General features: G+C 40.9%; 1 protein-coding gene and 1 long non-coding RNA gene across 51 annotated transcripts in view; one reads left to right on the forward strand and one right to left on the reverse strand.

Moving 5' to 3' along the window:
* Nucleotides 1-22: 22 nt before the first annotated feature.
* Nucleotides 23-25556, reverse strand: part of DTNA (dystrobrevin alpha) — a 182452-nt gene continuing 156918 nt past the window's right edge. For 31 of the 50 annotated variants that reach the window (XM_083449905.1, XM_083449933.1, XM_083449935.1 and 28 more), the window contains 9 exons: nucleotides 23551-23657; nucleotides 22340-22453; nucleotides 20047-20143; nucleotides 18726-18746; nucleotides 13972-14131; nucleotides 11982-12071; nucleotides 11154-11322; nucleotides 8339-8471; nucleotides 23-3789 (listed from right to left, as the gene is read on the reverse strand). In XM_083449905.1, the coding sequence (XP_083306031.1) occupies nucleotides 3610-3789; nucleotides 8339-8471; nucleotides 11154-11322; nucleotides 11982-12071; nucleotides 13972-14131; nucleotides 18726-18746; nucleotides 20047-20143; nucleotides 22340-22453; nucleotides 23551-23657 (1071 nt within the window). In that variant the 3' untranslated portion in view covers nucleotides 23-3609. Of the gene's footprint in view, nucleotides 3790-6052; nucleotides 6096-8338; nucleotides 8472-11153; nucleotides 11323-11981; nucleotides 12072-13971; nucleotides 14132-18725; nucleotides 18747-20046; nucleotides 20144-22339; nucleotides 22454-23550; nucleotides 23658-25556 lie in introns of all 50 variants that reach the window. The other 19 variants (XM_083449931.1, XM_083449898.1, XM_083449925.1 and 16 more) reach the window with 3 other exon arrangements.
* LOC310681903 lies at nucleotides 14561-16563 on the forward strand. Its single transcript, XR_014513680.1, has 2 exons — nucleotides 14561-15667; nucleotides 16053-16563. It is a non-coding gene; the product is annotated as an uncharacterized lncRNA (long non-coding RNA).

Genomic DNA, 25556 nt, shown 5'->3' on the forward strand with positions numbered 1-25556 from the left:
AACAAAACAGAGTCTTCTTGAATTACTTTTAAAAATTATTATTTTTTAATGAAGAAATAATTCCATTCCAAAATATAGACACACAATTAAATAGTTTAATCACTTCAAAATATAACATGTCCCCAGTAGGTTTGAACACACGCACGCACACACAAAACAATACTTAACAACAATACAAAAAAACCCCATACAATAATAGTTCTGTTTACAATACCAATGAACAATGTAAAATTTGTAGTGTGAGTCTGTCTGGACTGGTGTGAAATAACAGTAGTTAAAAACATCAGACAGTAGCCTCAAGATGTAACTCTTCATACATTTTTGGTTCACAATTAAGATGCCCTCTCTTCTCAGGACACAGCAGCGTGCTCGTTGTTCAAGGCTCCTTTCACTGAATTGAACCAACCTAACTGTTGCAACCTGAGGTTGCAGTATTTACAATAAATATCTACAGCAATTCCAAGAAACTAATAAAGATGGGAGAAGATGATTAAAGTAAAGGCAGACATCTGTGCTAAATAATGATGCAACATTTTGTCTCATGCATATAAGAAAATACATATTATCACAACAAAGGCCACACACCTTTTAATGCAGTTTTTAGTTAACATTACTACTTACAGAGAATCTATTCTCCATCTTTCCTTTCAACATTCAAGAATCATATTCCTCTTCACATTCTCATTCCTCTCTCTTAACTACCTTTCCACTGACAATCCACAATAGGAGTTTTTGGCTGCGGTAACTGGCCAGAATTTTTTTTAATAAAAGGCCAGTTCAACCCTTTCTATAACTTTAATGTTCACAATCCAAACCAAGTTTAACAAATAGATGAGGACTGAGTGGGCTAAAACATAGACCCATTTGGGACAAAACTTTCATCTGACCACTCTCCTACATGTGCATGTGTGTCGGTTTTGTGGGAGGTGATGCCTTCCAGTGTCACCCTCTAGGCATATCTGTCCCACTAGACACCCACATCTGTGCATAATGTTTAAATGGGGCACCCACACATAAAATCCAACTCATGGAGGCCTGAATAGCACAAATAAAATCCAGGAATTGAAAATGTGGCCTGGTCACAGAATAAAATCTGTGGAACTTTATCACATGTACATCTTTATTTAAAGATGCATTATAATGACCGATGGCCTTGGAGGTTGGTTGGTTGGATGGTAGCATTGGATAGATGGTGGCACTCCTGCCCCCTACACAACACATGCTGCAGAGAAACTGGGGGAAGTACTGTCCTTGCTGGGCCACTATCAGCTCAAGAGCTGGGTAATATTGTAAAATGAGGTTTTTCTTTGTGGAGAGGCAAATTAAAAAGTGCTTAATCTTAGAGTTCCGGAGCATAACAGGCCACCTAGAGCACTGCTTGGGGGATATGTGCTGAAACCAGGCTGAGAGAATGAAGACGGCAATAGTGCTACATAAACCTTGAAATGTAAGACTCATGCATGGATCTTACATGCAATATAGGTGTGCAAATAAAATGTTTTAAAGCAACGTGGTTATTACTCCCAACTGCAATTATGCGACTGGATTTGGGTCATTCAGACAGAGCTGTGTTCTTGTCCAGTTTGTCTCTCTTCAGGAAACACCTGACTGGAATCCTGAGCGACATGTCAGCAAGATTTCTTAACACTGTAGTGGTTTTATCTGCTGAGTGCTAGGCACTAGTAGAGTTCTGGTTCCTGAGAGAAGGTTACAGGAGAGGTAAGTGGTCACAGGTTATGTATAACCTGTGATGTATCTACCTGTTGGCAGATATGAACAGGAGTAAGGATTATTTATTGCAAATGTTGGGTTAGGGAGTGTCTCTATGTAAACATATTTTATATTCTGCAGTTGTCTGACTCGTGTGATTTGACTACATAGAGACAGTGCTGAAACATACACAAGGAGGAAGGTGGCCAGTGGTAGCAATGATTTCATGCATCTGTGAAAAGTACTAGTAACTATTTTTAACCCAAGTAAATTTGTCCAATCCTTATTTCTAGTAGAATCAGAAGAGGGATTAAACTTCTAATTTGGACAAACTCTGTAGTAGCTCTTTGGGAGAAGCTTTATTATGGTTAATGATAGGACATTTTCTATGATGTTTCAATGAAACACGGGATTTATAAAACTGAACCTTTTCCAAACTGACATCCACTATTAGAATTGCTGTGCCATGTATTCAAAACCTTAGTGGAACCCTAGAAATTTCCAGTTTACTTAGTGTTTTATTCCTAGCTAAAATATCATTGGTGTGAGTTGCTACTGGCTAACTCAATGCATACCAATGGCTAGGAAATCTCATTGCAACTCCCCCCCCCCTTTTTTTATAATCCAGATGGATGCAAAGGCTAATGGTCTCTCTCCTCCCTGTTATATAGTTGAAATAGGATGTTAAGTGTTACTCAAAGAGACACCTTTGTAACTACATATAGTTAGTAGGACTGTACTCCTCTCTGTCTTTTTCATAGATATACTTAGTATCCCCATTCAGTCCTGAAAGAAAGTCTCATTACACATTTCCAAGAATGCATGCAGAACATCTGGTGGCTGGCTAAGGCAATGCACATTCAGAAATAAAATAAAATAGTTGCAAGCGCACTTTTAAAGCCTGTACATTTAAAGCTGAAGGCCTCAACAAACAGGATATGAAGGATGGAGAAATGTGAAAGAACACATGCTTACTAAAGGTCTAAAACAGCTATTAAACAATACTATGAAAGATTATACGTTAACGTGAGTTAGTTTAGGGATTTTATGGCACCTGTGGTTTATAAACAGCTTTAGCAACGAGTATTTCAAAACATAGTTCACAGTTTTAAGAAGATCTGTGCTGATTTTAAAAACTAGATTCTATATCATTTGAATGTTGCCTTTTGTATATGATAGCTATTTGAAAAGAAAATATTTACACTAACTTCTATGGCTGATTTGTTAGATTACTTTGAAAGAAAACATTCCTAAGTTATGTAGTAGCCCTAAATCATAGAGATACTTCTTAGTGCATTTTGTACAAGTCTTTTTTCGTTTCTTTTTTCTTTTTTGCAGAAAGACTGTAAAACAAATTGCAATCTAAGTCTGCAATCCTGCAGCTGGACATGTGCATTGAAGTCCCACAGATACTGGCGGGATTCAGCACATACAGCTGGCTGGAGGATTGCAGCCATAGTCTAGCGTCTGGGCTATAAATATGTACACTCAGGAGTATATTCATTCAGTGTTAAATGCATCATTTGTAGCTTTTAAAATTTCCTCTGTGGAAAAACAATGTACAGTGTAGGAAAGTGTTCTAAAATCTCAAACTATTCAGAAATCAAACTCCTAATATAAACAGTATATTAATATTGTCATTGTAAACTGAAGAGGTTCAACATTATGTGCAAAGGGCTTAAGTGTTTTGTTAGTACTGCCATTAACTGTAATAACGGCATTTTGTTTCAGCCTGTGTTCTTCACCAGTAATGAGCTATGTTACATAGAATGTAGCTGATATAAGTTAGCTTTAAATAAAAAGTCTTTTTTTTTCGCTTCAAAACAAACACCTACAAACTACAACTGGTAGAACAAAAATACTGTGCTACAGTCTTCAAAACTAGTTGGTTATCTTATGTCAGAGGGGCTGCATGTGTTGTTGTTCTGATTCTTCTGTTAAGATGGCAGCCAGGCTCTCTCTGTCATCCGTCTGAGTGCAGCTCTCCTCCTCCTCCTCCTCCTCCTCCTCCTCCTCCTCCTCCTCCTCCTCCTCCTCCTTTCTTCTGTCACTTTCATTGTCCATTTGACTGCAGCTTTCCTGTCAATATATATAATATACTGTCAAGCTTGCATAATGCATATTGGCAGTGCAGGGGGAGAGGAAGGCGTATTAAAAATACACAGCCCTTCTCTGATCCATGACGTACATGGAGTTCCTACACCCACACACGTACATCCTTAAGGACGGTATCCTGCTTTTCAAAGGCAGCCCCACATACAATGCATTGCAGTAGCTAAATGGGTTGTTGCTTAGCGCATGGATAAATGTAGCCTGGCTCTCTCTGTTCAGAGACTTTGAAGAGACTTAAATTTGACAAATTTTCTATAGATTGGACCATGCAATTGAATTGCGGACTCGTGAAATTAATTTTAAGCTTCCTGAAACAGAGAAAAGTGTGCATTTGTTTTACATTATAAGCCACAAAGTGATGTTAAGCAAACCTTTTGGAATAATCTTATGCTGCTATTAAAGGGTATATTGGTACAATTCTTTTTACAAGAATGTTAGAATTTGTCCTTCAGTATTAAAGGTGCCTGGTGTAATGCAGGATAAAGTACAATATAAAACCACAACCTTGCAGGTTATTTTTTAAAACAAGTTCTGCCATAAGCAATCACCAACTGTATCTTTGCCACCTAGAATCTTGTAACACTATTTACATAATGTTTTCAAAAGTATAGCAAGCTGTTGCTGGCACATGATGGATAACACATTTTAACAAATCATAGTAGTGGCCAGTTTGATTGAATCCAGATGGCACATTTCTAAACTGAAATCAGTTGAATCTAAATAAGAACAATGGTATTGGGCTGGGTTCCATATCATTCATCTTGTTACTTAGGGACAGTACATTTGATATCCTGGGATGACAGTTTTACCTTAACAATATGATACACTCCTCTTCGTGTTGGTAACTTTACCAGTAATGCTCAGCAAGCATAGGTTGTGACTTGGCACTTGTAATATACAGGTGGAGTAAAAGCATGGAGGTGTACAAGAACATATTGAGCTGTACACATTGCTCGAGTTCTGCTGCGGAAATGCTAGTTTCTATAGAAACTATCATTTCTATAATTTCTGTAATACGCATAACTACAACGTGGAAATAATATGTGGGAGAGCCAGTGTGCTGCAATGAACAGAATGTTGGTTTAGGACTTGAAAGATCCAGCTTCAAGTTGCCACTCAGCCATTAAGCTCATTGGGTGGCTTTGCATTAGTCCCCAACTCTCAGCCTAACCTATCTCACAAGGGTGTTTTTGAAGGGAAAGGGGGATGGGCGTGTACTGTGCATAACACCTTCAGCTCTTTGAAGGACAGGTGGGCTAGAAATGCAATACATTAAAAGCACCTTTGAAAGCAGCAAATTAAAACCTGCAAATTAGAGAATTATAACTGGGGATAATTCTGAGTGATGGCTTGAATTGACTAGTTAATGCATGTAGCAACCTGCAAGGTTGCGCATGTGTTTTAGATGGTACTTAAATTTAAAAGTGCCAGCTTTCAGATGAAATCATTCCACTAGACTAGGTGTTCCTAAACTATGGTCTGTGAGCTTCATTCAGGTGGGCCATCTTCATTCAGATGCTGATATTAAATATCCATACTGATTTTTAATTGCATTTTAATTGCCTTTTTTCTTTCTTATATTCTATGGAATGCAAACTGTAATGCAATACAAGAAAGAAAAGAAGTACAGTCATATAACATCTAACACAGCTGTTACAATTGCTACAACAGGAACAAAAATCATTAAATGATCCACCAAAACCATCAACAATTTTCAAGTGGTCGGGGGGGGGGGGGGAGTTTGAGCACCTCTGTACAAGACTAAAGGTCAGAAACTGGCAGTGCATGGGTTCAGTCTGGTCCTTGAGAGGCGCCATAGGTTCCAAAACTGCTAGCCTCTCTCTGTTTCTTAAGGGAGAGGAAAAATATGGGAGGCAGACTCTTGGTGTGGAGAAACTGAAGTACACAAGGAAACGCAGAAACTCGTCTCACTTAAGCCCCTGCTTGCCTTGCCAGTTGCATTACAAAGTAAAAAAGCAAGAGAATAGGAAAAGGAGACCCACAGGAACATGCCAGCAATAGGAGGATCTAGCAGTAGGAGAACTAGTGCTACACACTAGTCTCTGTGCCCAATTCTAGGTAGCAGAAAGGAGAGGAGGGAAGAGAAGGATGTCTGAATTTGGCAACAGTCCACTTTGGGCTTGAACAGTTCTCTCCTTCACACACAACCAGTTCATCCAGCCTGTAAAACAACCTGCTGACCAGAGATCTAGACTAACAGAATACTTACTTGAGAGGAGAGTGATACTAGTTACTCATCCTTGCAAGCTGACCTATGAATAAAAAGAGAGTGAAAACTGAAGATGTGAGCAGCCAAACCAGCGTAGCATTCTGGAGACAGCAGTGGACAAGAAAGGTGAGCGAGTGTTCACAAGCAGTAACACTACATATTTATAAGGAAGGAGGTTTGCATGCTAGGTGATCCTGTAAGAAGGCTGCTGTTCTTCTGAATACAAAGGTCATTTACTACAAGACCTTTGTAGTACCAGAGCAGAGAGAAAGGAAAACTCTCTAATTCTTATGCCTAGACCTTCTATAGTTCAGTGCCTTGTAGTATAAAAGGAATGTGATTTCTTTGACAGGCAAAGTTCATGTAAGTTCAAACCAGTCAACTGTTCATTTATAAAGTAATTTTCTATGCACATATACAGTGGCGAATGTAAATTTTGGGGGCCCTGAAGCTAGAAACAGCATTGAGGCCTAGGTAACTATTGTTATCTTCTTCAATGGGGTTGTTTCACAACAGATCATCATACCTTTACAACATCCATGCTACTGACTCTCAAACTTTGGGATTGTTGAAATATGTACAACCAAAAATTAATCAAATTGAGTCTACTAGATTTTTAAAAAATGCAGACTAAAGTTTCTTCTGGGGTCCCTCTGGGATTAGGGGCCCTGAATATTAAGCTTCATTGGTTTCATAGCAGATCTGCCCTTGGACATGTGCCTGGAACACTATCTTCAAGGAATCTAACTAGGCCAAGGACTCCAGCCTATGATACAATCCTTTCCTTGATTTATGCCTGGTGGGTAACAAGAGGATTTCTGTGAACTATCTTATGCCAGGAGTCAGGGCAAGGATGGGTTGCTTTCATTGTAATCCCTGGGATATGGCACCAGCTGCACAGGAAGCAGCAGCGTGGTCTGTTCCTGACAATGTGCTCATAATGCTCATAATGTGCTATCACAGTTTTTGTGCTATCCTTCCATGGCGATTGCTTTATGCGATGCATAGTTACAGCCATGTCGGGAGCGATGTTATATTTAGTAGGTAGCAACAGAGTTGCTAGGGGAAAATAGGAAACATAAGCAGCAGCCTTACACAGAGTCAGGCCATTGGTCCATTGAGATCAATATTATCATTGTACTGACTGGAAGCAGCAGCTCTTCAGGGTTTCAGGCAGGAGTCTTTCCTAGCCTTCCCTGGATATGCCAGGGATTGATCTTGGGACTGTCTGCATGCAAACCAAGTGCTCCACCACTGGTATCTTCCCGGTGGGTGAGTGGCCATGACGACAGTGCCTCTTTCGTACTGCTATGGCTGCATTTTTTTTACAGTGCTGGGAGGGGCACCGGATTCCAACTAGCTCCGCTTTGGCATAGTGGCAATCATTTTACAGGTTGGATCGGTCAGTTGGTTAGAACATAGTGCCGACAACGCCAAGGTTGCAGGTTTGATTCCCTTAAAAGGACAGCTGCATATTCCAGCAGTGCAAGGGGTTGGACAAGGTGGTCCTCAGGGTCCCTTCCAACTCTATGATTCTATGAGATATCTTCTATGAGAAGTGATATGCAAGGAATAGACATCTGCTACTTAGATGTTTTGGTAACTTGAACATATGTTTACCTAGACCACAGGACTGGACTACCTGTCTGCTGATCCTTTTTTCATTTGTTTGTATGTATGCATGAGGACTCTTGAGATTCACTTTTATGATAAGAGCCCCTTAATGAAGAAGGGCCACAGCCTAACTTTCTTTGAATGAAATAACATATAGAGCTGGTTTCCATATGCATATCATCACTTTGTTTCTCATTACTTCATTACTTGATTGCGTTGCTCCGTTGAGCACATTCTTTGAGCTGGTGATGGATAACATGGAAGGTCAACCTTCAGAGATTAAATCAGTGATGGCTCATTTACACATGCAAATCTTCACTCTATTCTCCAGCTAAGTGCCAAACATGCACACGTGAGCCAAGCACCACTCTATTGCAAATCAGTAAAAACAGTTGGCAAAGCACATTGTTGACAGAGAATGCTATTAGCATTTGTGATGCATCAACTAACAGCCTGTTGAGGTTAATGTCAGCCTTGTTCAGTTCAATACCTACAGCACTTCCTGATTACTCACACATAGAAACATGAATGAATATAATACTAGTTGGAATCTGACGCCTCAGCTCTACAGAGAACACATTTGAGATCCAACCGAAATAGAATCCAGCACAGTGTCATTTGTGGATTCTAATTTTACCTAGATACTTTGCTGAGCTCTCTTTTTATTTTTACCTGATAAGCTTCATCCTGCAGCTTTTGTTTCAAATATTCCTCCATCTTGAGCTCATGCTCTAGCTGGCGAACAGAGTCATTTTCATAGTTCTCATCATCTGCTCTAACGTAAGGGTCTCCATCTTCTGTAACCCTAAAGACAATTATTAATAAACAGCTTCCTAAAATTTTAAAAATGCTAACATTCAGAACTCATTGCGTTTTCCTCATGAACTCTGAAAGGCAAGTACTGTTTTGTGTATTTCTTAAAAACTCCATTTACTGTATATTCTTTCAAAACAGAGGACTTATTTGTTTACACATTCACATTTCATCTTTCAAATGGATCTGTTCATTCACAGAGAGATTCCTACTTGCAGTGCCTTTGGGGATAATTACTGTATGCTAGACCCTAACTACTGTTCTGAAAAATGAATTCCTAGACTGCACCATGTCAGCCTAAAATTTGGAGGCTGCATTCGCTTCCTTACGTAATAAATAAATACTATCTGTGTGTTGTAAACTAGAAATATGATAGATTTCTACTGTCAGGGAGTCTTCTCTCTCTTACTTCGAAGAGACAACAACATATGAGAATTACAATATGATCCTCAACACCTGCAGTCTGAAATGGTATAATCTAGGAAGGAGATAACGTAGCCATCTATGTCAGAACTGTGTTTATGATTCTGGTCTGGGTAGGAATTCACAGCCGAGAACACAGGAAGTACCCTGGGGGAAAAGATAAGCACTGCTTTCTCTAAAGCACACTCACTAGCCCAGTTAGCACATAACATTAAGCCAAACTGTGGCTAAGCATGAATGAGCAAGCGTTCAGGTACTCAGAGCTAAGATCATGGGTGCTTTATTCTTTCCACAAAATTTCTCAGCTGCATGCCACCAACTGAGTTGTCGAAAGAAACCCACTGTTTCTGCGCTACCCAAAGCAAAGTCAGAGTTTGGCTTAGCAGTATGTATTAACCCAGGCTTGCAGTTTGTCTCCCCCAAACAAACAATGAGCAGTAAACCAAGAACATGCTTGATTAAACATGCTTAGGATTCTTTAGCACAGTGTTAGTTGATTTAACAGTGCAATCCTATGTATGTTTACTTGGAGGTAAGTCCCACTTTGTCAGTAAAGCTTACTCCCTAGTAACCACACTTAGAATTGCAGCTTAAACTTCTGATTAATTGAATTAAAACATGCATATTTAAAGAAATCACAAACAATTCTTTAATCAGAACATCTCCTACTTTACTTTTTTTTATTAATTTCAGCAACTGAAATACCACTTAACACCATAGTTTTTAAGTTGTGCACAATGAGATTACAAAAAAAGATACAAAGATAAAATCAGTTAAAACTAAACATAAAGTAAAAAAGGCTAGCTTAAGATGCCTGCTAAAGTTTTTAAAAAGTCTTCACCATGTACCTGAATAGAGGATATAAGGCGTAGGCATGTATTGGTATATATTTTTCCTACATTTGTGACTCATCAGTATGTCTTTAATGCTTTGGCATAACTGATATGCAGAATTTCTCTCTGAATCTGAGACGAAGCAAAGTTCTGCAACTGTCATATTCTACATTGCGAAAGACTGTTTTGTAAATGGGAGGTAAGGCAACACTGGAAATTCTGTATACAGAAATTGGGTTTAGATTGTCTTGGTAGTGACTGACTTTCCCCCTGCAGCTAGAATGGCTTTGTCCTACTGCAAATCCACCTGCTTAAATGGTGTATGTATAAAGATCGAAACTGAGCAAAAAAATGCAGAACACTTGACACTTGATTCAGGTAGGTAGCTGTGCTGGTCTGATGCAGTCAAAATAAAAAAAAACAACCAAAACACTTGAGGAAGAGTGCAAATAAGAGATTCATTTGGGATAATTTATTAGAGACCAAATTCCAGTGATGGCTTTTAATTAAGGTCTAACATACATAAGTAGAAGGCAGAGCGGACGAAGGGGCCATGTATTACAGGGACCCTGCTGGCGGTGCAACCTGTTTCTGTGTCCTCTATATATACAGACTGAAGGGATAGCTCAGTTGGTAGAGCATGAGACTTTTAATCTCAGGGTCATGGGTTTGAGCAAGACTAGGGGCAAAGTGGCCATGATTTCTACTCTTAAGTACCTGCATGCTTGCTCATTCATGCTTAGCCATGGTTTGGCTCAGAATTACATGTGAACCAGGTCACAGTGTGTGCAGAAAGTCAGCAGTGTGGACTGTGCAACTGCTGTTTTTGTCTACTCTGTGAAGAAATAGGGGCCAGCAGTTTGTAAGGATTAGGAGTAATAAAATTTCTAGAGCAGTTTTTGTTATGTGGAATGGGAAGGGGAGGCTAATTTCTGAGCCATTTCCCCTGTTCCCTTAAAGGCCCATGACCTAGGCTATCACCTCACCAAGAAGCTAACCAGGATATCTCAGGAATTAGAAGGGGGCCCAGGCCTACAGCCTACCACCCCACAAACATATAACAATTTCCACTGGAAATATTCTTTCCCTCTAGCTGGAGGTCAGCAATTGCTATATTCATCTCCTAGTAAAGGGCTCTGCCCTGAAAACAAACTCAGTTTCTACATTTATTTGCTTCAGTGCTGAATTTCCAAGTTAAAATCACTGTTTTTCTTTTGAAGGCTGCGAGATTCATAAAATGGATTTAAACACATTAGCCCTCATTGCTATTCTTGACCTAATATTTGATTAAGAGAGCAACTCCATATTACATGTACATACCACATTTGCTTAGCTTCAGAGATGGTTTATTGAAGACAATATGGAATATATATTCTTTAAAAAGGAAAGAGAGATAAAGAGCACAAGGAGTTACCCACATATCACTGCGGATGGTGCCAGAGGCAGCTGCACTGTGAAGGTATCCTGGCTTCCGGGCATGAATCTGCGCAAGGAAAGCCTTTTCAGAAGTTGGCGATGGAACAAGGTCATCAAAATGAGTCCGACCAAACTCAGAATCCACATTACTCTCTGTCTCACTTCCAACTTCTGTGGGAAGAAAGGCGCCAACATGAACTCTAGGAAGTTTCTCTCATGTTTCTAGCACAGACTGACTTTATACCACCATCCTAAATGGCTATAAACACACCAGTTGCATACAGTTTTTAACTAAAGTGTTTGCTTACTTTACCCATGTACTGCTGATACTCATTCTGACACATGCACAGAGTATTTATTGTGTAGCAGGTGTGATTATTTAGTGCACCTTGACATCCCTTAACTACACAGGCATTAGGCCAATCCCCATGCTGATTCCCTTTAACCAATGAAGGGGTCAGCATGGGCACCACAGTACCACAGCTCTAACAATGGGTTGCTGCCAAACCTTCTTATGCAAAACACTGCAGAGTTTTGGATCTCTTTTGTTACCCATGTAGCGTTAAACTATGCAACTCTGCTTCAAGAGTAAAAAATTGATTTTGTGTGTGAGTGAGTGGGAGAGAGAAAGAAACTCTTAGCGTTGCACTCTAGATACCTTGGATGGGGGCAACTGCCTTCAATAGAATTTGCCACGCATTTCTCCTTACATATTAAAAACATCTTCTACATAACATACTGTACATCTCTTTTTGTAGTCTATAAACATGGTTTTTTTAAAAAAGAGTGTTGAATGGTTAAATATTAATTCTGCTTTTAAATAATCAGACCTGAGTTCAGTTCTTTCACCAGAGAAGACATAGTGTTGGTGATTGAATCTGCTGCTACCAGCAAGTCATTCCTTAAATTTCTTCTTGAACCTGGGAAGACAAGCAAAGCTTTATGTTCAGAGGTCTCCTTACCCCCTGTAAGCTTAACAGCCTAGAGAGTGTAATTAAACTGCAGTGCAGTAAATGAAAAACACATTTTAGATCTATATTCATGTAGCTTTTATGTGGACGTGGTTTCCCCTTTCCTACACCACACAGCAACCACTGCTCAGCGTTTCATCTAATGCTGGTGCCACCAATCTAGAATAAAATATAGACCAGGATCCAAAGGAATGGGATATCCAGTCTGCTTTCTATGTCACAATCAGCTTTGGAAACTCAGAGGACATTCCAAAGCAAGGTTTGCTATGGTGTTGTGATCAGCCAACGAAAACAAAACCTCAGAGAGTTCGTGGTGCCTGCCCAAGCCTCAAAAACCCAGCTTCACTAAACTCATGTTGGCCACTGGTCTTAAACTGGTAGAACCAGGGTAGGGGATGTCTGGCCCCACAAATATTGTTGAGCTCAAGCTCCCATCACTTCCTGCCAGAATGGCCAATAGTCAGGGATAATGAAGTCCCAACATCATCTGAAGGGACACAGGTTCCCCATCCCTTCCGATATAACTTTCTAATGAGCTAGTTCCATGCTGAACACTACAAAAACAAACAAATAAAAAACAAACCCCATTTTCCACTGAGTTAAAAACAGCAACCTGGCTTGTAATCCTTCCCATGCTTATTCTTTATTTCCTCTGGATCTTCATTGCTTAAGAACCAAATACAAAATTCATGTATTTTGCATTTTCTAACACAGTTTCCCAGTGTCTTACCCGCTTCCTCCTCCATTGCAAGCTTATACTTTCAGCAACTGTTTACTGCTCCAGCCCACATGCACTATCCACAAAGACCGAGGAGGGGGATCTTCTTCAGCCCAAAGATTACATTCCCCTGTGGGCAATCTTCCAGAGACTGCATGCTGGACTGGTGATCAGGGCCAGAAGCAAAAAGCAGGCTGAGCAGTGGAGGAACTTTTAACCCTTTCTGACAGCCTTTCATTGAGGTTATATTCCAGTGAAGGCTATGTTCCAGCCACACAATTCAGAATTATCCATCCATACACCCCCACGTCTTCCCACCTTCTATCCAGGCAAGCAAGAAGCATTAGAACCCAAGGACAATACACATTCAGACAAGAGCACAGAGCACAGTCTATGAGAGATGCAGCCTGGGGAGGGTGTGTGGCCTGCAGAGAATCCTGAGGTCCAAATACACAGCCTTGGAGGACTGTATTTGGTCCCCGGGCTCTGTATTTGGTCCTCGCCTCTGACTAAAGCAATACAAGGGAATTGGTGCTCCTAACTAAAGAATCACTTTTGTTATAGGGACTTGGAGGCCAATGAAGAGGACTCGGAGGAGTCAAGCAGCTGGCATGAGAAATTATCATGCAACAATGTAGCACATTATGCAGAAGTATAATTGCTATGGCCAGAGAATACAATGCATCTTTATGTACACTTGATTAATAGAGGATGTTGTGTCTGTTGCAGATAATCTGGCTTGTTTAGTTAGTTAGGCCAAATCTTTTCCTCATGCTTTTCATTATGGTGAAACAATACTAACTTTTTACAATTGTTTTATGCTATTAGGAATCCTCTGACTGATACCACTTGTTCTAAACACCAGCTTTTAATTAGCCGAAAACGGGGTGCCTTCCAGATGTTGTTGGAGTACAGCTCTCGTCAACCCCAACCACTGGCTATGCTTCCGGGGCTGATCTGGAGGCATCAGTTGGCTATGCCCACTTTAAATGATAAAAAACTCATTTGTAGATGACATGGCATATGTACAATAAGGGAAGAAGTCATTGAGTTGCAGGGCATTTCCCCCACCCCTGCTGACTATTCCTAAGCACAACCACTTTGTAGCAAAGGATGCTCTGCACAACGTACCTTGCGCAAAGGCTTCTTGCACATCTCCTCCCACGCCTGTCAGAGAGTCTTGAGGTGTGTGGGCTGGAGTCGAGCAGGCAGACGCAGATCTGATGGGCATAGGAATAGGCCGGCTGATAGTGTGGCTGGGAGAAGAGCGTGGGGAGCCTGCCCCTTGGGTCTGGAATAAAAAGGTTTGCTAAGTGGGTTAAGCACGACTTACAGCAGAGAGCGCCCCAGTGCTGCCATCGCCAATTATATTCCTACTGTGCAAACAGTCAGAAAATGCCATGTCATGCTGAATACTGGGATCATCCTGATGGAAAGCGAGCACATCAGTCTCTTTGTTAGTTAATAGGGTCAGGCGTGCATACTAGTAAAACAGCAGAAATGCAAAGATGTAGTGAAGTAAGACAGGAGAAATGGCCAAAAGGATAAGTTCCAGGGTTCAAATGGACATTAAAAAAACCCCATATATGGAACTTCCACCCCCCCATGGAAAATATAACAATGTTATATTTTATATTTTACATGTTAACAATGTGCATAGTAATACAATACAGTCTTCTATTTTGCATTATTAATTATTATTATTATTATTATTATTATTATTATTACTGTTACTATTATATTCTGCTTAATGCCAAAATAGGCTTCTAGGTGTTTTACAAAGTACATAAGAAAAGTTACAAAGATGCAGAGGTCTTTGCATTAAGAAGACTGGGAGTCTTGGATAGAATTGTTAGCTTTTCTTACTGAAAAGAACTGTGTTCAAAACTTAGACGTAGGAACTCCTTTCTAAAACAAATACTAGAAGTGTGGGGTCCTGAAATGGACCCAGTACTCCATGCCATCCTCATGCCCAGTGCTTCTCTGACCTGGCTGTCTTTCAATGGCTTCTGCTTATGGTGGTGCAAGGTGGGGAAAGGAAATTGCTAAGCGTGATGATGTCAGGTCACACTTTCTGCTTTAATTAAAGCTTGTTAGGAGATGATGCAAGTTATCATTGGCTGTATGTTTAAGGCAATGCACAGTTTGGCCGTAGAACACAGCACAAATAGCTATTGTTAGGAAACAAAACCAAACGGCAAACCCCAGCATGAGTGCATGCAAGCCTTTTATGTGAGCCTAAGGAGGGTCTCTCCATCCTGGACAAAAGTGTTTTAACATCAGTCATAAGAAAGACCTGTAGTTGGTCAGTGAAAGTGAGCAGAACACGTCACAGAATACACAAAGATCTTATACTCATCGATTCTCTACCAGCTAATCCTGTTTTTCTCATCCCACGTAGGGAGCAGCAGCAGGTGGTTTACTGAGCCCCACCTGGTTGCCATACAGAGTTGATGAGCAGCATTCAGCTTGGTGGGTTACAGGTTTTGCAGACCTGCTTTAGAGTTACAAGCTCTATGCAAGGAAGGGGAATGGACTGCAGAGATAGGAGTCTATACATGGAACTAATGAGTGGTATTCAACTAAGTTTTTCTCAGAGTAGACCCATTGAAGTTTAACATGTCTTAGGTTAGGGCCCCTCATTTCAATGGGTCTACTTTGAGCAAAACTTAATTGACTTTGTTTACTTTTTAGAAGTAGAGTACAGTTGCTAATAGGCTCATAGTGGTAAGTGGACAGCGAAAGAGGTGTGGTCCATTCTTCCAAGTTCTTTCCACAGCAACACCCCACTTTGAAGTCACTGTTTTGCTCCTGATGTGGCAAAAATGTTTGGGAATCCTGGGAATTTGTAGGGAAACTGTCGCTGGGCTGAAGTGACGTCTAAGCTACTTCCGCCAGGCCTGGGGGCACTCCAAGCTCAGCTCACTTACTGTTTGAGGGCTGCCAACTCCTGAGAAGAACAGTTCTGGTGTTTGGGTGGATGGGGCCCTCAGGGCCAGGGACAGAGGATCAAATATTCTAGAGGGTAGAGTTCAGTGGACTCTGATATACTGGGGTAGAGCCTAGTGCAAAAATGGTCACACCAGGTGAGGTAGTGGTGTGTTTGTGGGGCGAAAGGCTTTGTCCCTTGATTCTTGGCCTTGAAACTGAGAGACCTAGGCAGATAATTGTTTTCCTTTCAGTTGCTTAGAAGAAGGGATGAATGGGGGTAGATTGAGAGCTTGCAGAGTCGTGACAGAGAGTGGATTGTTTCAATTCTGCCCTACCAAAATTCTGAACAGGGTCATGGAAGCAGGAATGGTTTCCTCAGTCCACTCTAATTCAGTAAGGCAAAGGTAAAACCCAACCCAACACACTGTATAGAAGACCTTCAAATGCAACTGGGGCATTCAGCTGCATTTTTGCACCAGCGCAAGGCAGGAGGGAACATCCTCAACCCCACACCAGAAACTTCTTTTTATTTCTGGATTGTCTTGAACCTGCTGTAAGTTCTGTGTCCACTCTGGAATTACTATCTCCATTACTGGAAGCCATGGCTCCAATGTGGATTTCTGTATGGAGATAGCTCCTTTCTATCCCTTAACTGCCAACCCCACAGTTTACACTGCTCATAATGGCTAGAATCTTGATGCCCAGATAAACACTAGTAGATCCTGGAGAAAAGTATGTGAGCTGCTTTGGGTTCTTAGTTCTGGAAGTATCTATTTGGCATTTATAGGGTTTTTTTAAAATTTATTTTAGTCAAGCTCACACTGCTGTTATGTCTGCAAACAGACAAATCCGTTTCCTGTTACAGCAGCTATAATTTAGACAATGACAATTTTAATGAGGAATGTCATCTGTATCTTCTCACTGAGTGCACTGATAAGAAACTAGTAGTAAGATACTTAAGTTTTATCTACAATCACCCTCCCCTCAGTTCGGTAAAACTTAAAACAAATCTCTTCTGTTAGTCTTTGGTATGTAGCTCCCTCTGCTGGAACCTAGAGTGGCTCACAGGTTAGAATCACCAGGGTAGAAATCTATACAAAATAAAAGAGCTACATTTCTGAACAGAAAAATTAGGAACATGGAAAACAGAAATGCTTAGTACACTAAGCAGAAAAAATATATGATAGATTTGTATATCTTTGCCCTTTATAACAATATGCACTTATGCTGAGCTGAAACAGAGTGGGTCCCCCCCTTTACAAATCTTTTCACCCTTCATGAAAAGCTCCCACTTTGCTGGCTAAACACCCTTTTGTGAAAAAGTATTCACAAATGGATGGGGTTTGGGGAAAGTGAGGAGGAGGAAAGACAGAAGGTAGATGCTCCTTTGTTCCTCCTAGTTAAATGTTCTCGACTGGTTGTGGTACAATATGGGTGGAGATGTGCAAGTGGATGTGCAGCCTGTGAAAGTAACACAGTGTTGATAGAGAAAACTGGTATTCAGATGCACATCCAAATGGGGATGTCGTCCTTTTTCACTGCATTTCTGTCACTAGTAGTCAGATGGCGAAAGTTTTGCCATGCAGTGTGGTCAACTTGGATATTCCACAGCCCACCCCCCAGAAAGGTAGGACATGAATATTTTAAAATGAAAGCACTGCCCTCAGTGTTGTCTGTTAGACAAATGTGATTTTTATGCTCTGGTGCCATCAGTAGCTCTATGTGATCACTGATTGGCAGGGATCTTGCACTGAAGGAGAAAGAAACCATTGAAGTTGCAAAGAAGCAGTAACATTTTGGGGCCGTGATCAGGTATAACCTTCCCAACACCATAAAAATGTGGAGTGGGGAGGTTAGGATGCTTTTCACACTCCTCAAAACCTACTTTTCGTATTGAAAATACCTGAGTGAAAATTCAGCATAAAACTGCAATTTGAATGATTGTTCACTTAAATGAGTTCAGTGAGTTGGGTTCAATAAAAAAGTGGGCTCTTACATTATGAAAAGTAACAATAGTACTTTTAATGCAGATACAGTGGTACCTCGGGTTACAGATGATTTTGGTTACAGACTCTGCTAACCCAGAAATAGTACCTCAGGTTAAGAACTTTGCTTCAGGATGAGAACAGAAATTGTGTGGTGGTGGCGTGGCGGCAGCGGGAGGCCCCGTTAGCTAAAGTGGTGCCTCAGGTTAAGAACAGTTTCAGGTTAAGAACGGACCTCCGGAACGAATTAAGTTCTTAACCCAAGGTACCACTGTATACCAATAGATCAGCTATGGCCCAATACTACCAGTTTTCTCCTTGTCTGTGTGCACATAGTTCTAGCTACTGCACATTGATTTCGTAGCTGAACCAAGAAACAAAACTCTGCTTTATTATAGTGAGAAATCCCTCAACACTTCCTGAGCCAATGAGAATGCTACACTTTAGTCACTTAAGCAACATTATTCCATTGGCTTCAGTGTGATTTAATGCATTTGGAAAGATATTTACAAACACAAGCTTAGTGCATTTTTCAGTACAAATAGGTTAGGGAATTATTTTTCAAATATTCTCAAAGCTGTTACTTGGGTTGGGGGATGGACTTAGCATTTCATCAATGTGAAGTACCTCTACATTTTCACCTTCAAGGAGATGGCTCACGTTCACACAATTCAATAGTTTGTGTTGGACAGCATTGAAGAGTTATTGCTCTTCATGCCAAAGATACCATTATATCAGTAGTGAGCCACAGAGATCTGTTATGTTTGCTGCTGACCTCTCAAGAAAGCCATAACAGCCGACTGTTTAAAGGACCTTAACTTCTCAGATAAAAGGTTAAAGACGTGCGAGGTTGTGTTATTTATTGGTCCAGAGCATGTAAACGCATTTCAAGCAGATGTAGTAAGCACACATTTGGATCACAGGAGCACTTCTTAAGAGTTAGTGACATCTACAGAGTAAATAACTTACTCCCTGCTTCAATTCTTCTTCCTAAAGAAAGATTGGATCATTGCGAGTCAGATGAGTCTGAGCTTAAAGTATGAGATAGGGGAGAGAGCTGCAGCTACAGAGCAGGATTTTCACCCCTTGGTCTTAGAACAGCATACTTCTGAACATCAATTTCCGGGGGGGGGGGGGGGGGCGGTGAATAATGAAGAAGAGCTGTTGCCTTTCTCTCCCATTTGAGAAGTTTTGGAGTGACCTGGCTAATCACTGCTAGAGTACCATAGATGGTCAGATTCAGCAGGACTCTTACATTTTAGATGTTCTCACTGTACATACATAACAACAGGAGTGGCTATATAGCAACACAGCTCCAAGTTAAGTGGTGCACTCAAACCATAAAAGGGGCCAGCCTCAAATTTCCTAAAGCTTGTCATGTTGTCGGATGCAAATATATTATGTATATATTATGAGCCTCCTTCCTTGGATGTTTTTATGCAGAGGATGGATGCCCATCTGTCATGGATGTTTTAGCTGAGATTCCTGCATTGCAGGGGGTTGGACTAGATGACACTTGGGTCCCTTCTATGATTCTATACAGGACTGAGAAACAGCAAAGATGGCTTAATAGCTCTTTTGCTGTGCATCTCTGTACATCAATGAATATACTTTGAGAATTATGGCTAGCTAACAGGAAAAGAATATAATTTTAGCCTCTGCAGGTATTAAGTTTAATGAGACTAGGCTAGTTTATGCCAGGACTGATCTTTTAAAATATGAACAAAATTCCAAACAAAGAAGTTGAGTCCTTGCCCATCTGCTCCCTCCCCTCCCCAACTTAATTTCTGTTATCAAAGGGATGCATTTCTGCACATTAGTCCCTTTCCAAATCATTTGGGTTGAAGAGGTTAATAAACAAGGGGTGTATATAATGGAATACGACAACTAGCAACAACACTCTTAGCCCCTCAGTACTAAGTACCTGGAGAAAAGGGCATTTAAAAGGGCATACTAAGTACCTGGAGAAAAGGTATTGCTGCTGTTTTTGTGGAAAGAATGGTCAAATTGTAGGTTGAAAAGATAACAGCAACAGCAACCTATTGGTATGGGCAATGGGAATGATTAACATCTGAAGTTAGTGGGAGGTATTTCCCAGAACAAACATCTATGGCAGGGATGGGAAATCTGGAGTCCCCTGAGCTGCTGTTAGAATCCATCAACCCCAATCAGCATGGCCAATGCTCAGGGAAGGGTGAAGTTATAGTCATACATCATCTGGAAGACTACAGGTTCTACATCCCTGGTCTAGGAGAGAAATCGTATAGGCTTGGGAATTAAAATAGTTTACCTTTAGCAGTTTCATGAGGCCTTCTAACTGAACCATGAGTTCTCTCCGGCTTTCCTGAAGAGCTGACATCCTCTGTTCAAGCTCATCCTTCCTCTGCCTAAAAAATAAGCATTTAAGATCAGGGCATGTAGCTAACCATTCCAAAGCTTCCCAGACAAATGAACACGCAGTGGAAAAGCCTGCATTTGTAATCCAAAACATGTGGTATAATGTTGCACCTGATTTCCTATGCAGGAAGTTTTTGCCCCTAGACTGACCATGAGCACAGTTCAAAACATGGAGCTTGGTTCCACTCTTGCAGCAGATGAGGTGCCATGGACAAGCCCTCCAGAATCTTTTCCTAGCTCACCACCATGCTACTCCAATGCACCAAATATATATTTATTTTATTATTTGTTTTTATCTGTCTCTTATTCCATGAAGCTCAGGACAACATGCATAGATAGTCCTTTCCTCACTTCTTATTTTGTCTCCACAACAATCCATAAAATGGGTTAGGCTGAGAGGGGATAACTTGCTCAAGGAGACCCATTCAAGAGAGGATATGAAGCTAGCACTCCCTTGTCCTAGTCTGATACTCAGTATTGATTCTCTAATGGATCAAATGTTTACGGGCTAAAAGTCTGCCCACACAAAAGGCTGACATTTCCTGAACATCCTGGATTTTTGTCAGAATCTGCGCTCCTTCTGCCATTGTGAATTCAAGTTGGTAAAGCCTATTTAACTGTCGGCTGGGTTTGGAACCGGAAGTTGCTTTTTCAATATGTGTTACTCTAGCTCTTGGGATTCCTTTCCCTGGTAATTCAGCTATTCCAAAAGGTCTCCTGATCCAGGACAAACTGATGCCACACTGCTGAGTATGATCTTGCATCTATTTGCTGATTATTTGGCACAACACACATTGCCTCAAAGGTGCATTCACATACGTGTTCATCCCCTGCTGACTACAGTATCAACTAATATAGTTTCAAACACTATACTTTTCAATGTAAGGAACATGTTCAGTGTCCTTTAAGGAGGTACTAACTTCTGGGGTTTTTTTTGTTTCTTTTAAAGTTGAGTGTTAATTGGGGATAACATAGAGCTGCTGAAATAACATAATGAGCACAAATCATGATGAATGCTCAATAAAAAAGGATGTCTGGAAGAGTCCTTACAGACATTAACTTCCACTCTCAACTTCTTAGCCAATCAGAATGACAATTTAATAATTAAGTTTCCTCCCTCATCTCCTGGTTTCAGTTTACTGGACTGACTTTTTTTAGCTTTCTGGGATCTTTTGAAATGCCCCCCCCCCCCCAGCAAGAACAGCCTTTAAGCAGAATGCGGATTAGTGCTCTAGTCAGTGCTTTTCTTCTAGAAAAAATGGTGCTGGTACTGCATACCTTTGCGTACCTCCAGAAAAAAAGCACTGGTTGTAGTTCAAAACACCTGGAGGGCACTAGATTGGCAAAGCCTGGTGTTTAGGTTAGAGAGCCACAGTGATATTTTTATTAGAGAACCTGGGACTGTGAAATAGCCAGTACACTGCACAAAACACTTGGGGAACAACCACATAGTCCCTACTTATATTTTTATTATGTTGAGAAGTTTTCATTTGGCTATTTTGCAAATGTTGTGCAAAGAATTAAAATAAGCCCCTTTAACTGTTAATTAACTATTACTATTCTGACCGTACACAAGCTTGGACAGATACTGCTTCCTGTGACATTGCAAATTAAAATGGAGGACAGATCTCTGTTGACAAAGCTCCCTAAGGACATTCAGTGTCAATAAATTGAAAGAAAGTTATTATGTTTTTTTATCTGTGAAGCAAAATCAAAGAAATGCAAAAACAAGCACCACACACACTGGCCCTAGGATAGTGTACACAGGATTACAGCCTCAGAGAGTCAAGTATAAATTCCAGCACTGCATAATCAAGGGACTTTTTTTTTTAAAGTAAAACTATTTCACCCTATTAGCTAAAGCAGTTTTCTAAAACACATTTTAGTATGGATCTCCAAAAGGGAAACAGTTAATCTTCAACATTGATCTTGATCACTTTCTAATAAGTTCTACTACACTCATGCTGCATGTTTCTAGTTAGAGGAAGAGTTATCTTTTGACAACTCCATTAGTAAACTCAATAATGGAAAACACAACCTCAAAACAATATATGCTACCTGGTAGTGTGCCCTACTGAACTCAATGTGGCTTATTTCTGAGTAGAGATGTGTAAGATTGTGTTACTTTTTTAAAATAAAAAACCTCTGAAGTCATTGGCTGAATATAATATACTGTATGTACTTACCTCAGGAGCCGAAGTTCTGCCAGGAGAGTAGGATTCTGCGCTGCCTTCTCTGGAGTGGGTTGAGACGCCTGCTCATGTTCAAGTCGCAGCCTGTGAATCTCTTGTAAGATTTCTCTTACAGAAGAAGAGAAGAAGAAGAGGTAAGCCGTCAGTAACGTTTTCACCGAGGGCCCCTCTAAATGACCTGTTTATTGGTCATTCATCCTGGCTTGTGCTTGCACAAAAGTACACCAGGAGCAGCTGGTGACAGGGAAACTGCTTCACTAACTGGCAGGTGGGTTACTGTTGCTTACCTCGAGGGAGAGGTGGCAGGGAGGTAAATATGGTGCAAAAGCACCAGCAGGAGCACCTAGTGCGTTTGCACTGTGCTGACTCCCCTGCCACCTAGCTCCTCCCTCTCTTGGTAAGCAAGAGCATCCCACCTGCCTGGAAGATAGTACAGCACCTTCACTCTCGAGTGATGCAACACTTCTGGATTTACCTAGTTGGACTCTGTTGAACATTCTTTCTGATTTGTTTGTGGGGTGGTTAAACAATGATGAGCATTTGTCCTGCATTCATTCCGATTTCTTATGGGGTGTTTATATGTATTCTCATTAGTCAATTGTTCATCTCACACTTTTCAATGCATTTCCCCATCACTTAATAAACCACAAAGTGTCTGTTTCTTCTTTTTTGTTATGCTAGGGCAAAGGTTTTCATTTTTTTTGAGTCCACGGTTCCCTTGACCAACTACATTCTTTCTGTGGCACCCCTGTGGGGCTCAGGAGCCCAGTTATGTCATCGCTTGCCTGCAGAGCTGGCAGCCTCTCACCCTTTTTCAAACACCCTCCCTCGTGGAGTGTTCCCTCAGCCTCCTCTCTTCTCACCTCCCATTGCGAGTCCTTCAGGCAGCCTCCGCTGCTGCCCCTGGTCTCCGAGATGCCTCCCCTGTCCCCATCCCCACTGCCCCGAAATCTGCTCCATGGAAAAACTGAAAGCGCAGATGCTGCAACTAGGAGGTACTGTTTAAGTACAGATTGTCTCATTCCTTATTAAATTAAATTCCAAACCCAGAAACAAACAGTGGCCCCAGTGTATTATACTGCATCTATAGGTTCCCTCATGATAGATTCACCACAGTTTTGGTCAACTCTGACTTGATACTTGATACATTTTGTTTCTATGCGGACATACATTTAGCTTGGAGGTAGGTTACAACAGACTCTTACCTGTTCTTATTTTCAAGTTCTGCAATAAGCTGTCTTTGCTGCTTATTAGCATCAATAGAGAATGAGATATCTGGAGCACCTCTCTGTTGTGGTTGCTGTTGCAGTTGCTGGAAGACAGGTTGTTCAGGTCAATAATGGCAAATAAAAGTATATTGATTAAAGATAGACATGCCCATCTTTTGTCCTTTTTGTATTCATTCACATATTAACCATATGACTGATATCGTACAGCAATGCTTGTGCAATGTAGGGGCTAAAGGTGTTTATTCAACTTCAATTAATTTCAAAAATTTATACCCTGCCTGATTTTCAAAGAAACTCAGGGTGGTCCACACAATACAAAAACAAAACTGAAATCCCCATCATTCCCTTTCCCCCTGCAGCCTTCTGTACACCCACAAAATGTGCTCTGGAGGGTTGAGGAAAAGAAGAAGAAAGGGAAATCCAATTGTTTGACCAAAAGTCCACTGTGTGATATTGGGTGGAAGAACTAAATACATACACCTGAGACACTACACTGAAAGTAACTAGCAATTAACTGATTTCTGGCCTACATAAATTATTTTGGCCTTCATTCCATCCAGTCACACTTCTCTCATAACCACTTGGTTAACTGACAGTATCTGTTAAGAATTTCCTCAGAAGACCTTGTGATCAGTCTCCCTCCCTGCTCCTCCTCATGACAGAAGCACTCCTTGGTTTACGATAAAATCAGTAATCAAAAAGTCAGGATAATATTTGGCCATTGGCATCGTCCTCCTCATTGTAGCTGGTGTTCCAGTGGCAAAGCTATAGACAAGATGCACACTCTCAGCCTTGGTGAGGTACTGTGATAATTAAATTGCTGTTCCCCTCCCATTTTGAAGACAACTGAGATGAGTAACAAGGGGAGGGGGAAGAAGCTCATTACTTGCTAACTATCAATAGAATACTAGCACAGCTGAAGCAGTCATGGCTTTATTGAACAGGGTCAGTTGGGGAATGACAACATCACAGAGGCCTGAGGCCACAGCACTTGAAACATACCCAACAAAATCTGACGAACTAATGTTCTGAATGTATTCACTGGCTGTATTTTAATCAGAATTGCACATAGGTAGCTATGGATTCAAGTGATTTTACTGTCCCAAGTTTTTAGCAAAAAAGTCATAATGAGCGTGATCTTACTTTCTTCTCCTAGATGGAGAAGGTCCTCTGCTGGGTGGCACAACATCTCTGAAAAACCTCCTGAAAAACCTCTGCTTGGTGGCACTAGCCAATATTTTGTTCCACTGATGCAAGAGAACTCTCTCTACAGCAGTAGTGACTTTCCTTCAACTGTCATGTAATAATTTTCAGAGACAAGTCTCACAGTATGATGAGCATGATAAGTAGCTTTTACAGTGAGAAACTGTGCTGCACATGCAGCAATGGTGGGGGAATAATGTCTGTCATTAACTGGAAATCATGGTCTATTTTAGGGATGACTGAGTTCTTCCAAAGTCCCCTTGGATTAGCTTGGAAATGACCTGAGCCCTCAAAACCTGGATCATTTCTCTGAGGCAATCCAAGGCCTGGAAATAGAAACTCCATTCTCAGCCTGTAATACTTGCAGGACTATATTTTGGAAGATGAAAGGACAAAGTGAACAGTAGTGGTGATGGGGAACCGTACCTGCCGCTAAGGACCCTCTTGTCCTAAGGGTGTTATGTGGCAGATGGGCCTTGGATTTTGCTTTTGCCCCTGCAGTATTGCCAAAGCAGCCTCCGAGATTCAGCATTTGCTGTGGTAGCAGCCAGAAATCATGTATGCTCACAGAGATGTCAGTATTTCCAATCTTCAACTTTAATGCGACAATCCTAACCCACCTCAGCTGGGAGCAGGCACCACTGAATTCAATAGGACTTCCTTCTGAATAGTCATGTGCCTTTAAAATGGTGACTGGGAGTGGCTGCCGAGACCATGTAACACCAGTCTTGAAAAACCTACATTGGCTCCCAGTACATTTCCGAGCACAATTCAAAGTG

This window comes from Podarcis tiliguerta, assembly GCF_965153285.1.
Source record: "Podarcis tiliguerta genome assembly, chromosome: 7".
Taxonomy (NCBI): Eukaryota; Metazoa; Chordata; class Lepidosauria; order Squamata; family Lacertidae; genus Podarcis; species Podarcis tiliguerta.